Consider the following 16696-nt stretch of genomic DNA (forward strand, 5'->3'; position numbering starts at 1 on the left):
CTATGAGGCCAGCATCACCTTAATTCCGAAACCAGACAAAGACCCCACCAAAAAGGAGAATTACAGACCAATATCCCTGATGAACATGGATGCAAAAATTCTCAACAAGATACTAGCCAATAGGATCCAACAACACATTAAGAAAATTATTCACCATGACCAAGTAGGATTTATCCCCGGGACACAAGGCTGGTTCAACACTCGTAAAACCATCAATGTGATTCATCATATCAGCAAGAGAAAAACCAAGAACCATATGATACTCTCATTAGATGCAGAGAAAGCATTTGACAAAATACAGCATCCATTCCTGATCAAAACCCTTCAGAGTGTTGGGATAGAGGGAACTTTCCTCAACATCTTAAAAGCCATTTATGAAAAGCCCACAGCAAATATCATTCTCAATGGGGAAGCACTGGGAGCCTTTCCCCTAAGATCAGGAACGAGACAGGGATGTCCACTCTCACCACTGCTGTTCAACATAGTTCTGGAAGTCCTCGCCTCAGCAATCAGACAACAAAAGACATTAAAGGCATTCAAATTGGCAAAGAAGAAGTCAAACTCTCCCTCTTCGCCAATGACATGATACTCTACATAGAAAACCCAAAAGCCTCCACTCCAAGATTGCTAGAACTCATACAGCAATTTGGTAGCGTGGCAGGATACAAAATCAATGCCCAGAAATCAATGGCATTTCTATACACTAACAATGAGACTGAAGAAAGAGAAATTAAGGAGTCAATCCCATTTACAATTGCACCCAAAAGCATAAGATACCTAGGAATAAACCTAACCAAAGAGGTAAAAGATCTATACCCTAAAAACTATAGAACCCTTCTGAAAGAAATTGAGGAAGACACAAAGAGATGGAAAAATATTCCATGCTCATGGATTGGCAGAATTAATATTGTAAAAATGTCAATGTTACCCAGGGCAATTTACACGTTTAATGCAATCCCTATCAAAATACCATGGACTTTCTTCAGAGAGTTAGAACAAATTATTTTAAGATTTGTGTGGAATCAGAAAAGACCCCGAATAGCCAGGGGAATTTTAAAAAAGTAAACCATAGCTGGGGGCATCACAATGCCAGATTTCAGGTTGTACTACAAAGCTGTGGTCATCAAGACAGTGTGGTACTGGCACAAAAACAGACACATAGATCAATGGAACAGAATAGAGAACCCAGAAGTGGACCCTGAAATGTATGGTCATCTAATATTCGATAAAGGAGGAAAGACTATCCATTGGAAGAAAGACAGTCTCTTCAATAAATGGTGCTGGGAAAATTGGACATCCACATGCAGAAGAATGAAACTGGACCACTCTCTTTCACCATACACAAAGATAAACTCAAAATGGATGAGAGATCTAAATGTGAGACAAGAGTCCATCAAAATCATAGAAGAGAACACAGGCAACACCCTTTTTGAACTCGGCCACAGTAACTTCTTGCAAGATACATCCACAAAGGCAAAAGAAACAAAAGCAAAAATGAACTATTGGGACTTCATCAAGATAAGAAGCTTTTGCACAGCAAAGGATACAGTCAACAAAACTAAAAGACAACCTACAGAATGGGAGAAGATATTTGCAAATGACATATCAGATAAAGGGCTAGTTTCCAAGATCTATAAAGAACTTATTAAACTCAACAGCAAAGAAACAAACAATCCAATCATGAAATGGGCAAAAGACATGAAGAGAAATCTCACAGAGGAAGACATGGACATGGCCAACATGCACATGAGAAAATGCTCTGCATCACTTGCCATCAGGGAAATACAAATCAAAACCACAATGAGATACCACCTCACACCAGTGAGAATGGGGAAAATTAACAAGACAGGAAACCACAAATGTTGGAGAGGATGCGGAGAAAAGGGAACCCTCTTACACTGTTGGTGGGAATGTGAACTGGTGCAGCCACTCTGGAAAACTGTGTGGAGGTTCCTCAAAGAGTTAAAAATAGACCTGCCCTACGACCCAGCAATTGCACTGCTGGGGATTTACCCCAAAGATTCAGATGCAATGAAACGTCGGGACACCTGCACCCCGATGTCTATCAGCAATGGCCACAATAACCAAACTGTGGAAGGAGCCTCGGTGTCCATCAAAAGATGAATGGATAAAGAAGATGTGGTCTATGTATACAATGGAATATTACTCAGCCATTAGAAACGACAAATACCCACCATTTGCTTCGACGTGGATGGAACTGGAGGGTATTATGCTGAGTGAAATAAGTCAATCGGAGAAGGACAAACAGTGTATGTTCTCATTCATTTGGGGAATATGAATAATAGTGAAAGGGAATATAAAGGAAGGGAAAAGAAATGTTGGGAAATATCAGGAAGGGAGACAGAACATAAAGACTCCTAACTCGGGGAAACGAACTAGGGTTGGTGGAAGGGGAGGAGGGCGGGTGTTGGAGGGGAATGGGTGACGGGCACTGAGGTGGACACTTGACGGGATGAGCACTGGGTGTTTTTCTGTATGTTGGTAAATTGAACACCAATAAAAATTAATTTTAAAAAAATCTTTAAAAAAAAAAAACATAGGAAGAATTCAGAGGGTCTTTCTGTTATGGGTGCCATCTCCTATGATTTATATGGAAAGGCTTTTCCTAACCAGAGTTCTTGGGGAGAGTTTCCATTTGCATTTAGGAGGTAGAGTATTCTTGGAATGGGGGTGGGGGCCATTTGGTTTTGTTGTTGTTTTTGTCTTAGCCTATAGAGTTGAAACTTATGATATCAACAGAAACCTAGCTGGGACTGGTAAACAGTAAATCACATTAATCAAGTATATTTGTAAATATAATAAGAAAATGTTTTATATTATAAATCTAGTGTCTTAGATTATAAATCCCTTGAAGGGAAGAGTGATATCTTATGCATATTTATATCCTCAACACATTTTACATAGTTTATATTCAATACTTGTTTGTTGAATAGTGAATATAAACATTATTCAGATGTTCCTTTTTTCCACATCAGTAAACCTCCCCTTCCTTCTTGATGTACTCTATCATTTCCCTCTTTTTTTGGTGCTTCCTTCCTGTTTCTTCCAATATTCTCTGTCTTCATGGTCTAAATTTTTTAGCTTTGTATAGGATGACGTCAGATTATTTTTTCCCTAATGTTTTCAAATCAAATAATTTTTTTTCACTTTCAGATTTGAGAAATCAGAATCTTAATTAAATATCGAATTCTAGTTTGCCTAGAATTATTTTACTGTACCACTCTTAACCAACCTAATTTCACTTCCTTCTACTCCATGTGAGCTGCTCTCTGATAGGTAGATTGGGTCTCTTGGTGCCTTGAACACTGATACTTGTTACCACCTTTATTTCTTAATTCATGCTGCCTTCCTCACCATTTTACTCCTTTATTACGTATCTAGGTCTTCTGTAATATAGATACTATACAAGAAAGATTAGATGTTGAGTATTTTAGAGAAAGTAGTGTCTGAGACCGTACATAACTAAAGCAGAAGTAAATAATAAATGCCCATCCTGAAAGTCTCCACACAGAGAATTTAAATCTCTTTGTTTTAATTCATTAAAAATACTTGCTGAGCTTTCATCACATTCTGAGCTTAGTACGGCTCTGAGATTGAAAGAATAAAGAAGATATCTCTCCACCACTCACTGTCTGCACTGCTACTTCCCTGGCCCAGGCTGCATCACCTGTCATTCAGACTCCTGCAGGAGCCTCCTAACCAGACTCCCTGCTGCCACTCTTGCCCCTCTCCAGTTCTTCTCCATCCAGGGGCTACAGGCTATCCTTCAGAAAGTTAAATCAAGATGTGTTTGTCACTCTCTTGCTTAAACCCTTTCCCATCACATTTAGAAATTCCAGAGCTCTTACTCTTCCTTACAATGCCCTGCACAGTCCAACCCCCACCTATTTCTCTTACCCTACATTGTCCCATTTTTACTTCACCAACTCTGCCACACTGCCCTATTTTTTGAATACACCAAGCTCATTTCTGCTTAGTGACTGGGTGTCCTGGCTATGCTTTCTATCCAGAGTATGGTTCACTTGGTCTTTGCACGGCTAGCCTCCTCTTCTCTGTCATTCCAGATGGTAGCTTAATGGGAGATCTTCCCTACTGCCATGTCTAAAGAACCTGGTCTGTACCTTCCTCTTTCCTCTTTCAGCATTTTATTTAAATTTTCTTAAACACTTACCATGATGTGTTTCTTATCTCTTTTTCTCACTTCTCACCAACTTCCTCCTCTTCCCATCCGGCCCCATGTAGAATAAAAGCTCTGTGAATACTGAGAACTTACTTGTCTGGTTCACTGCCATATCCCTAGCACCTAACACACTGCCTGGAGCATAACAGGCAGTAACCTTTGTCAACAATATTTGTGAACTGAAGGAGAGGCCAGTGCTTTTAAAGACTCTACAGTGTATTTGGAGACAAAAATGACAAGCTCAACATAGTAAGTGCTAAAGAATAAGTTGTATTTTCAAAGACCTCTGGGGAGTACAGGATTGAAAGAGAAGTTTATTTAAGGTGTGGGAGAGGAAGGATAAAGGTGGAAAAGTTTTACTAAGGAGGTAACAGTTGTCTTGGTACTGAATAAAGAATAGGGGCAGACTAGAATATTAGAACTAACTAAACAAAGGGAGTGGCAAGGGACACCTGGTGGCTCAGCAGTTAAGTGCCTTCCGCCCAGGGTGTGATCCTGGAGTCCCTGGGATCAAGTCCCACATCAGGCTCTCCCTGCATAGAGCCTGCTTCTCCCTCTGCCTATGTCTCTGTCTCTCTCTTTCTCTCTGTGTCTCTCATGAATAAATAAACTCTTTTTAAAAAGGGGGAGGGTGGCAAAAGGTAGCTTTTAGAAGCATAGAAAAAATACGTAAGACATTAAGGGATAGGCAGTAGGTCAGCTAGAATTCACAGTGAGTACTGGCTAGATTTAAGGCTGGAGCAACAAAGTGCCAGTGGGTAAAGAATCGTATTCACTGCTAAGGTTTTGAACTTTGTGTAGAAAATGGAGAACCTATTCTGACAGCATTTTGGAGGATATGTTATAAAGAAGGAACAAGGTTTACAGATCAGTTTGACTCAGAAAGGGGAAGGCCTAAACAGTGGGATGAAAGATAAGCATTCCAGATGGGATATGCAAATAGACCATGTGTTAAATTGTTCTTTCAGTAATTGGGATTTTTTTATTTTAAGTTACCCTTCCTAAAGTTTTATTTTTATCTATCTTACAGAATTTGGTTGATCTTGCAGGCAGTGAAAGAGCTGCTCAAACAGGCGCTGAAGGTAATGAAAACTCATAAATGGATTTGATCTCAATGTCATCTTGTTCTTTTACAGAATAAAAAAAGTGCTACCTTGCATTTTAGAAACTATTAAAAATGGTAATTTTGTCATGAAAGTCTTTAACATAAACTGTAGCTCCTGAGGGCACCTGGGTGGTTTAGTCAGTTAAATGTCCCAACTCTTGATATCGGTTTAGGTCATGAGCCCTGTGTTAAGCTCGTGCTGGGTGTGGAGCCTACTTGAGATTTTTCTCTCCCCCACTCCACTCTCATGTTCTCTTTCTCAAAATATTTTTTTTTAATGTCTTTTAAAGATTTTATTTATTTATATGAGAGAGAGAGAGAGAGAGAGAGAGAGTGCGTGCACACAAGAGGAGGGCAGGGAGGGCCAGAGGGAGAATTAGACTCCCCATTGAGCAGGGAGCCCAACATGGGGCTCAATCTAAGGATCCTGGGATCATGACCTGAGCTGAAGGCGGATGCTTAACCAACTGAGCCACCCACGTGCCTCAAAGTTAAAAACGTTTATAAAGTTCATTTAAAAGCATCTGTATCACTGTTGGGGATTTACCCCAAAGATACAGATGCAATGAAACGCCGGGACACCTGCACCCCGATGTTTATAGCAGCAATGTCTACAATAGCCAAACTATGGAAGGAGCCTCAGTGTCCATCGAAAGATGAATGGATAAAGCAGATGTGGTTTATGTATACAATGGAATATTACTCAGCCATTAGAAATGACAAATACCCACCATTTGCTTCAAAGTGGACAGAACTAGAGGGTATTATGCTGAGTGAAATAAGTCGATCGGAGAAGGACAAACATTATATGTTCTCATTCATTTGGGGAATATATATAATAGTGAAAGGGAATATAAGGGAAGGGAGAAGAAATGTGTGGGAAATATCAGAAAGGGAGACAGAACATGAAGACTCCTAACTCTGGGAAACGAACTAGGGGTCATGGAAGGGGAGGAGGGTGGGGTGGGGGTGACTGGGTGTTATTCTGTATGTTGGCAAATTGAACACCAATAAAAAATATTATTTTTTAAAAAAGCATCTGTATCTGGCAAATTACCTATTTTAGGCTACTATAGCATCAATTAAAAAGCTTAACTATGCAGTAGGTAGGATTGGATAGCCACAGAGTTTATGAGAGCTCCATGAAAACCATCTAAATTTTCATAATTAGTAAGGAAATTCAGAAAGTTAGTGGAATACAAAATTAATATACAGATATTAATAATTCATAATACAAACAACAACCAGTTAGTATATTTAGTATACAGAAAGACACCATTTACAATAATGACTTGAAGATCTAATACCTAGGTAGAAACTCAACAAAAATTACCCAAGATCAAAATAAAACTCTAAAGCAGACCTAAGGGACATAATCAAATATTAAAATAAATGGAAAAACATACTTAGATGGGAAGTTTCAAAATTATGAAGATGTCAGACCTTTCTATGTTAATTTCCTACAGCCTAACAGAGATACTCATTGAGCATGTCCTATGTCTACCAAACTAGTGGATCCTGCAACCTGTGAATAAGAAATGAGTATTTGTGTTTTAATCTGGCATGTTAAATAGCATATTATATCTGGCATATTATAGCAGTAGGTGAATAATTCACCTGTGAAGTAATAGCTGTCCAAAACTATTTATTGTAGTACTTTTTGTGTATGTGGTAGATTGAAAAACCACATGTCCCTCAATAGAGTGCTGAGTGAATGAATTCTGATATATCCGTACAGTGGAATTTTATGCTGGTAAGAGGAAGGAAAAACACCAGTGTTTACTGATATGATATATAAATTAAAACAAAAAACCCAAAGTACAGATTAGCATATATACTGTGCTACTATTTGTGTAAAAAAGGATAGGAAGAAACAAATGTATATGAGTTTGTATTTCTAAGAATCTTTACAAGAGTCCACTAACAAAAGTGATTTCCCAGTAGGAGGACTGGAACTGGTTAAATGGAACATTAGAGTGGAAGAGAGTTTTTTTTTCAGTGTTGTTTTTCTTGTTTTGTTTGTTTACACGTAAGCCATGAGAGCATCTTAGTTTAAAAATAAGAACTTAGCCTATAGGAATTAATTTGGTTGCTAAACATATAGTTGCCTATATGTGGAGGTTTGGAACAAACAGATTTAAACTGAGGAGCTAGGCTTTTTTTGGAAGTGAACTTTTCTTCCCTCTGATTTTTTTTTTTTTTTTTTTTTTTTTTTTTTTTTGCCTTAGCTATCTATTTCTTTTCGTTCTTTCTCTCAGGTGATAACCTTTCTGATCCACTTAATAGGTGGGAGGAATAAGGAATAATACCACTCCTTATAGCAGTGGTATTAAAGGGGGTTTCAGTCTAATCAAAAGCATATACTTTACCATCTAATGCTTTAATTTCTAACTTCTCATAATTTATAAGTTCATCATCTAGTACAGAGGTCAATTTTTGTTTTCATATTTGCCTAATAAATGCAGGTGTGCGACTCAAGGAAGGCTGTAATATAAATCGAAGTTTATTTATTTTGGGACAAGTAATCAAGAAACTTAGTGATGGACAAGTTGGGTAAGTTTATTCCATTGTACATTTACCTATTAATGCTTACTTTCATGAGGTTGAAAATTGTAATGTTTCAGTTGCAATCAAATAATGTACTGATTTCTTCCATGTATTAAAAAAGCTTTTGTGAATCTGAGCATGCGTAGTTATACATATGACTGTGATCTAAATTTTTTATTTTAAATATTTTTTAGTTAGTTTTGATCTGCTTCACATAACCTGTAAAGAAATTTTTTTAAACTGTAGCTAATTTAAGATTCTGCATTAAAAACCAACCACTTTGTTGTATAAAAATTCTTATTATTTTTTTCCCCAAACTCCTTTCTCACTAAGTGGTTTCATAAATTATCGAGATAGTAAATTAACACGAATTCTCCAGAATTCCTTGGGTGGAAATGCAAAAACACGTATCATCTGCACGGTTACTCCAGTGTCTTTTGATGAAACCCTTACAACTCTACAGGTAAGTTTAATTTTTATTTCAATGTGGGGGGAAATCATCTTTAAACAGAAAAAATAACCTACTAAAATTAGGTATCTTTTTTTTTAATGATATAATGTACCAGCTACAATAAAACTGATGTGTTGCCTACTAAATTTCACAATTTAACAGTCTTAGAAGATAAGACCTGTCTTCCAATGTGATTGCCTTGGATTAATTAACTATTAATAAATAGAGTTTGGAGGAAGGAGAGGTACTTTCAAGTAGAAGCAAACTTCAAAGTAGAGGGAGCATTTACACTGGAGTTACTGGGATTCCAGTAAGCCAATGTTTGTAGGTTCGCTTTTGGCATGCATCTGTCTTTAAGATAATTTCCTTCACTCTTCTGAAGACTAGTAGCCAATGTAAATTATAAGGACATGGAATACTCTGCATGTTCAAAAGTATCTTAATCTACCTAGGAAGAGTATTGATCTTACTTTATAAAAATTATTTAAAAACCCTAAATATTATTAATTAATTTTTTAATATTGAACACTTAACAGTCTTGTATTTCTCCCCCAGTTTGCAAGCACTGCCAAGTATATGAAGAATACTCCTTATGTTAATGAGGTATCAAGTGATGAAGCTCTCTTGAAAAGATACAGAAAAGAAATAATGGATCTTAAGAAACAGTTGGAGGAGGTATGTATGAATGAAGTATTTTAGTAAAGAATAGGGACAGAATGAGAACTAATATCTGCCCAAATGCCCAGAGATCCATTATTCATTAATAGTTGAGATCTATAACCTAAATTTATTGGGGTGGGGGGTTATATGTTTATTTTTTATTTTATTTAAATTCAATTAACATGGGGATCCCTGGGTGGCTCAGTGGTTTGGCGCCTGCCTTTGGCCTAGGGCGCGATCCTGGAGTCCCGGGATCGAGTCCCACGTCGGGCTCGAGGCATGGAGCCTGCTTCTCCCTCCTCCTGTGTCTCTGCCTCTCTCTTTCTCTCTATCATAAATAAATAAATAAATTCAGTTAACATATAATATATTATTGGTTTCAGAGGTAGAATTCAGTGATTCATCAGTCTTATATATAACACCCAGTGCTCCTTATATCACCCAGTTACCCCATGCTTCCGCCTACCCCACCCCCCTCCAGCAACCCTCAGTTGTAACCTATATTTAAAACAGCTTTCAAGTAAGGAGAAATCAACTCATAAAAATTTTAGTTTAATTTACTATAAACTGGGGATCCCTGGGTGGCGCAGCGGTTTGGCGCCTGCCTTTGGCCCAGGGCGCAATCCTGGAGACCCGGGATCGAGTCCCACATCGGGCTCCGGGTGCATGGAGCCTGCTTCTCCCTCTGCCTGTGTCTCTGCCTCTCTCTCTATCTCTCTGTGACTATCATAAATAAATAAAAATTAAAAAAAAAATTTACTATAAACTGAAAACTTTAGGTTTCTTAAAATTATTTTAGATTTTTTCATTTCCAAAGGGCAGAATTTGAGATTTTCAAATGAACCAAGTAGAGCTATTCTTTCTAAATTATCACAGATACATAGGGAATTAGGTTAAAAAGAGAGACCACATATAGTTACTTAAAACTGTCTTTTGTATTTTCACATTATCTTGAATTCTTCTTCTGACCCTGAGATAACCGTCTAATATGGTAGCATAATCACTTGTCATAATTTCTTTGTTTTAACCATCATGGTTTCATATTTTGTAAAAATCTTATATTTTAGTTATCTTTTTTAAAATGAGCTGAAATTTTAAAAAATAAAATATAAAATGAACTAAAATGCCAAATGGAAGTCTTATGAGAACATCTGTTCTTTTGCTGTAGGTATTGCAAGTCTCTGCTTTTATGACTTCTGTACCTATTATTTATATATTTTTAGGCAATTAATGGAATTACTTTAACAGCCTTGTTACAATCTTATATATGGCATCTAGAATACTCACATGGGAAAAATACATTTTATACTTCATTATATGTTTGAGAAATTACCATGGTAACTGTAGGTAGGGTATATTTCATTTCACTAAACCTGATGTGGGGCTCAATCTAACAACCCTGAGATCGTGACCTGATCTGAAGTCAAGAGTCGGACACTTAACCGACTGAGCCACCCAAGATCTGCCACATGTGAATTTAATATTCTGTTCTTTTAAACTACTTTCAAGGATTTAAAATCTAGCTACAATTATTATTAACATAACTTAATATTACATACCATAGGTTTCCTTAGAGACTCGGGCCCAGGCAATGGAAAAAGACCAGTTGGCCCAACTTTTAGAAGAAAAAGATTTACTTCAAAAAGTACAGACTGAGAAAATTCAGAACTTAACACGGATGCTGGTGACCTCTTCTTCCCTCACATCACATCAGGAATTAAAGGTAAAATTTAAAAGATGACAACTCAGGCTTGTTATACAGAGACTAGGATAGGTATTCCTATATGTTTATTATATAGTTACATATCTCTTAACCCCTTGATACAATATATTCAGAAAACCTGGAACATTTTGTGTGTTTGCTATGCATCAGCAAAACCTAGAGGTTCACTAAAAATATTGATCTCTGAGCTTACATTTAGAGATTTTAATTCAAGAAGTCTGAAATATTGACAAGCAATCTATGTACAACATACTTAAGAAATTCTGACGAAGTTGGCCAAATGATTGGAAACGTAGATGTCTAGGATATATGGTAATATTTTCTGTTTAAAGAAATATTAATCTCAGGAAAATTGATCTAGAATATGGATCACAGTGATCAAAATTCTGACTTCTAGTATGTGTACTTTTTGTTTTGACTAGTTAGGGTTTTTTAGTCCAGTAGATATTTTTTGGCTATGATGGTATCATGATTAAAAGGATAGCCTAGAGTTTGACTGCATGGATTTAAATCCTGATGCTGTCAATTCCTAACTCTACCTTAGGCAATGTCTTAAATCCATTTGGTTGCAGTTTCCTTATCTGTAAGATAATTTGATTCCCACCTCATAGGATTGTTGTGAGAATTAGATGAAATAATACATAGAATGTGCTCAGCATACTTTCCACAGGGCAGATCCTCAAAACATGGTTGCTCTTAAGATAATTATTAGCAGACATTATGTTCAAGTCACCATACTAGGTATAAAGAAGGCATTTCAAGAGCTATTTGTTGACTGACGGATGAATAGGAAACAGCCCAATGGAAGGTGTGGGAAAGAATATTTCAGGGAGAGATCCCCAAGTACAAATGCTTGGAGTAGTGAAAACAACATAATGTATTCCTTGGACTTAAAATATTTTGGTGGCAGGGTCTGACTTTAAATCACAATGAAGGATTTGAATATTACATTATGCTAAAAGCAAGGAAAAATCTTATATGGTAACATGATCACAGTTATATTTCAGAAAGATGTGATTGCCAATGTGCATCTGATTGGCTAGGACTCTACAAGGACTGTGACTCTAGAGATGGAAAAAAATGGATAAATTGGAGAGCTATGTAGGAGGTTGACCCAACAGGACTTTGTGATTGTTTAGATGTGAGGGGCAGGGAAAGGGCAAAAGAGGTATACAGGATGACTTGTAAACATTGCTGGGTAGCTGGTAACAGTATTCATTGTTAAGGAACACCAAATAAGAGCAGTGGAGCTGCTGTTTTATTTGGGACATTTTCAGTTTAAGACTTGAGGCCATTGAGGGATCCCTGGGTGGCGCAGCGGTTTGGCGCCTGCCTTTGGCCCAGGGCGCGATCCTGGAGACCCGGGATCGAATCCCACGTCAGGCTCCCGGTGCATGGAGCCTGCTTCTCCCTCTGCCTATGTCTCTGCCTTGTCTCTGCCTCTCTCTCTGTATGACTATCATAAATAAATAATATAAAAAAATAGAAAAAAAAAAAAAGACTTGAGGCCATTGAAAATGCAAATATATGAAAATCAGGTGAACAATGTGACGTAGAGCGAAACTTGGACATAAGCTACTGCAGATCCAAAGTCAAGTCATAGTAATGGCTGTGCTTGTTCTGAGAGCATGCTGAAAGTGAAAAGAAGACGAAAGACCAGATCCCTAGAACAGTTTTTTAGATAAAGGCAGACAATTTTTTAGATAAAAACAAGCCAAGATTAGCTCTAGAGTTAAGAAGGAAATCAGGTGAATTGTGGTCACTAAAGGAAGAGCATATTTCAGAGAGGTTGTGGTCATCAATGTCACATTCTGATGAGAAGTTAATTAAGATAAATATAGTCAAAATGTTTTTGGGTTTGGAAACAAGAAGCTTATTTACAAAGCAGTTTGAGTTATGTACTAGGTATGAAAGCCACCTTACAGAGGGTTGGAATGATTCCAAGGGATGGGATCACAAACACAGTAGAGGGGACTGGCCTTAGAGAAAAGGATCATTTATAAATTAGCTCACCTATGAAAATGATGTAGTAAAAGGAATGTGGAGAGGATCAAATAAGATGAAATAGTACTTGTACCGTATAGAAGGACAAGAGAAGAATGGTAGCTGTGAAATCTGGAAAAACACAAGAAGAGGAGGAAAAATCAGCAAAGGAGAGTGAGTAGTGAGGGTAGCTGGCCGAGTGGGATAAAGACCAGAAGACAAAGGTGTTCCTAAAAGGATGAGGAAGTAGACAAATGACGAGAAAGGGCACAAAAGAAAAATGAAAAGAAAATTGTAGCTAGAGAGAAGTAAGGAGTGAAGAGTTTAAAAAAAATCGAAAGCAGACAGGCCTGGAGCATTCATTCATTAAGCTGTTAGGAGGGAGCTGGTGAAGATAACAGATGAATAGACAACCAAGGAGCAAGAGGTCCCAAGGGAGAAAGGAACAATGAGGTTAGGAGCTCTGGAGCAGGCATTAGCTTTATTGAATTGAAAAAGAACTGGCATCTTGAAGGCTGTGCGTAAGATTTACTCATTGAAGGAAGTTCAGGTAGACTCTCTGTCCCTTCCCAGTGAGAGCTGGACACCCCAGAGTGCTTTGGGTAGCTATGGTGTGACAGTGGCAGGTTCCCTAGATTATTTAAAAGGGTTGAGTCAGCCCATTCCTTTCAATGAAGTCCCAGAAAAGTTTGTAGGGAAACTTTCAAATAAAACATGATTTTTAAATCATAATTTCATCACTTTTTTTTTATGGGGTTAAACACTGATTTTAAAAGTTTGAGTGTTTTCTTAGGATGTCCTTAGACTAATAAGATATTAAACCAGGCTTAAAAAGAATTCTACCAAATCCATGGTTTCCAAAAATGTAAACTAATCCCCATGTTTTATAACAGTTGAGCCCAGATCTGCATGAGGTAATTTTGATTTCTACCCTTTTAGGCTAAAAGAAAACGAAGAGTCACTTGGTGTCTTGGCAAAATTAACAAAATGAAGGACTCAAATTATATAAATGAATTTAATATGTCAACAAATATAACAACACGTAAGGCAGCTATAACTGTAATGGGCGAAATTGATGAATGTAAGTACTTTTTCAGCTACTTTTAAATTACAGAAGCATCCCTGTAAAGAATTACTTTATTTATAACTCCATTAATGTGATAAGCATATTTAATAAAATGTATGTATTTTAAATGTGGTTTCATTGGAAATAATGCTAAAAATTAGTGACTTTAAGAAAGTGATTTCACATCTCTTAAGAATGATACACTGTAGTTAAAACACATGAGACTTTTTTTTTTTTTTAAGGTTTTATTTATTCATGAGAGGCACAGAGAGAGAGACAGAGACAAGGCAGAGGGAGAAGCAGGCTTCCCGTGGGGAGCCTGATGTGGGACTGGACCCTGGGACTCCAGGATCATGCCCTGAGCAAAAGGAGGCGCTCAACCACTGAGCCACCCAGACGTCCCTACATGAGACATTTTTATCATTGGTTTTGTACTAATCATTATCCAGTTAAATTAGTATCCATATAACATCTGCCTTAAATTTTGTTTAATCTTGAAAGGCTGGCATTACACAGGCATGTTTCAAAATAATGTGTCTCCAACATTAGCAGTATTTTTAAGGGGCATTTTAAAACCTGCTTAAAATGATCACTTCCCAAATTCAGAATTTGTCCACTTAACCTATATTGTATTATGGATTCAGTATTTTATTACTAATTCTTACTAAGAATCTTAATTCATACAGTAATATAAATGATCATATTTGTTATTAATGCATTTTTGGCATTCATGCTGTGAGCACATGTTAGCTAATTGGAGCTTATTACCTCTGATCAGATTTTTTTTTTGTCTTCAACTTTTAAGAAAATTTATTAACATGTTTATGGATAAATTTCTTTCTCCTAATTATAGCTCTCTGCTCAGAGTCTGATGTTTTCAGTAATACTTTTGATACATTAAATGAAACAGAGTGGAATCCAGCAACAAAGCTACTAAGTCAGGTAACTTAAATGCGTGTTATAGTATATTACCCTTACTCTTTTTAAAATTCATTTTTTATTGGTGTTTATGTTGCAGTACATTACTGGCTCTGACTTAATTTCTTTAATAGTTTTGGTTCTAATTATTCACTGTATTCCTAGTTGGTATCTGATATGTAGAAGGAAGCTAAAAACTTCATAATGCAGACGTATGGCAATAGGTAAACTTTTGTGTCTAGTTCTTTACCAGCAGACCTTGGTATCTATGATTTTTAATTTTTTAAGTTTTTATTTTTCCTTAGACAATCCCTAAGGACAAAAAGAGCTGATTCTTTTAAAGTGTCAAAATTCTCAGGCATATAGTAGAAGAATGACACATCAGGGAAGCGTAATACTGCCAAATCATACTGAAAAATAAAAGTCAATATATTAGTACATGTAGTTTTATCAAAACTTTAAGGAATACTATAGTGAATTCATTGGTAGATATAGAGCCCATGTTTACTTTCTAGGCTACTAATGTCCAAAGAAATACAGTATAGTTTTATAAATGTATTTAAGAAAATTTCATGTTCGTTTTAGAATAAAATTACAGTGATTCTTAGGAATTATTATCATTACTTAACAATTGTATTAGTTTAAATTAAGTGAGTATTATAAAGTGCTTTTACATCTCTAAAACATTCACCAGAAGTGTGTTGTTTTTGGAAAATCCCTGATGTTAATTTTTTTTTTTTAACTTACAGTTTATCACTTTCTGATAATAGTATACAAAACAAAAACAGGCCTCTTTTTGAGTATGGTAAAACATAGCAGCCATTTAGAGTGTTAGAGGTCAATAAATAATACCTCTGTTCCCTTTCTAAATTCAGACCTATCTGAGAAATAAAACAGGCATCAAACAGGTGGAGAATTAAATTATCAGCTTTATGACTATGGAGCTTAATGATCTGTGGTCAAGTGGACTTCCCAGGATGCTCCCCAGCCTCTTACATCTGAAAACTTTTACAGTCAGATACAGGCAGAGCACTTGTTTACATGATCTTTTCTTTTTTTCATACCCCTTTCAAAATAGTCTTCTAAGCTAGTTTACAAAGTGCACACCCTTTATTTTACCCTGGATCAAGCTATACCATTGGAAAGATATTGAAGAGAATGGCCTAATTTAACTACACGATTTAAGGTTAAAATATTTGACAAATCCAAATTCTAGTTAAGGAAACAAAGAATATATTATTTGAATTCTCTCTGACTTGAAAATCTGCTTTTGTTTCTAATAGGAGAACTTAGAAAGTGAGCTGAATTCACTTCGTGCCAACTATGATAATCTGGTATTGGACTATGAACAACTAAGACAAGAACATGAAGAAATGGAATTGAAATTAAAAGAAAAGAATGATTTGGATGAATTTGAGGCTCTAGAAAGAAAAGCAGAAAAAGATCAGGAGGTAAGAGATATGGAAACATGAAACTAAAACTACACTTTTAAAATAAGGATCATTCTCTGAAAGATACTTATTTCTAAGGTTGATATGTGGAGAATCCAACCATTTTCTCTATGTATACACAATTTAGAGAATTTAAGAAATAATTTGTTTATATTATTTTTAAAGTATTTAAATCGTATTTGTTTCACTTGTACTTCACACAAGAAGTACCAATTTAAAATGTCTTTGGGAAGGTTTGGTGCATCTGCCTACAGGTGGATTTGTCTTGAAGAAATGATTTCCTTGTAATTTGTATATTAGTTAATTTGTTGAGTACACTGGAAATACTGTCTAGAGTATAACCATTTCCTACTGAGACCAATATGAAATTTTACTATCTGGCTGAATGTTCTATGCATGGATACCATGTATTAATGGATTTCATTTTCTTTAAAAAATATATTCCTAAATATTTAGAACATTATTGGAATAACTGGGGAAGCTGATTTTGCTCATGTCTTTTAACATATCAGAGTTAACTGTGAAAATTAGTGTAACTAATACTAGTAATGAAATTTTAAAAAATGAAACCGATCACTTAAATTTTCTAAA

General features: G+C 36.2%; 1 protein-coding gene across 5 annotated transcripts in view; it reads left to right on the top strand.

The window, feature by feature from the left end:
- Positions 1 to 16696, top strand: part of CENPE (centromere protein E) — an 85905-nt gene that overhangs the window by 14532 nt on the left and 54677 nt on the right. For all 5 annotated transcript variants that reach the window (XM_072755547.1, XM_025983832.2, XM_072755544.1 and 2 more), the window contains exons 9-16: positions 5232 to 5283; positions 7772 to 7859; positions 8187 to 8316; positions 8860 to 8979; positions 10529 to 10687; positions 13610 to 13751; positions 14590 to 14678; positions 15938 to 16105. In XM_072755547.1, the coding sequence (XP_072611648.1) occupies positions 5232 to 5283; positions 7772 to 7859; positions 8187 to 8316; positions 8860 to 8979; positions 10529 to 10687; positions 13610 to 13751; positions 14590 to 14678; positions 15938 to 16105 (948 nt within the window). The remainder of the gene's footprint in view (positions 1 to 5231; positions 5284 to 7771; positions 7860 to 8186; positions 8317 to 8859; positions 8980 to 10528; positions 10688 to 13609; positions 13752 to 14589; positions 14679 to 15937; positions 16106 to 16696) is intronic.

This window comes from Vulpes vulpes, chromosome 4 (genome assembly GCF_048418805.1).
Source record: "Vulpes vulpes isolate BD-2025 chromosome 4, VulVul3, whole genome shotgun sequence".
NCBI lineage: Eukaryota > Metazoa > Chordata > Mammalia > Carnivora > Canidae > Vulpes > Vulpes vulpes.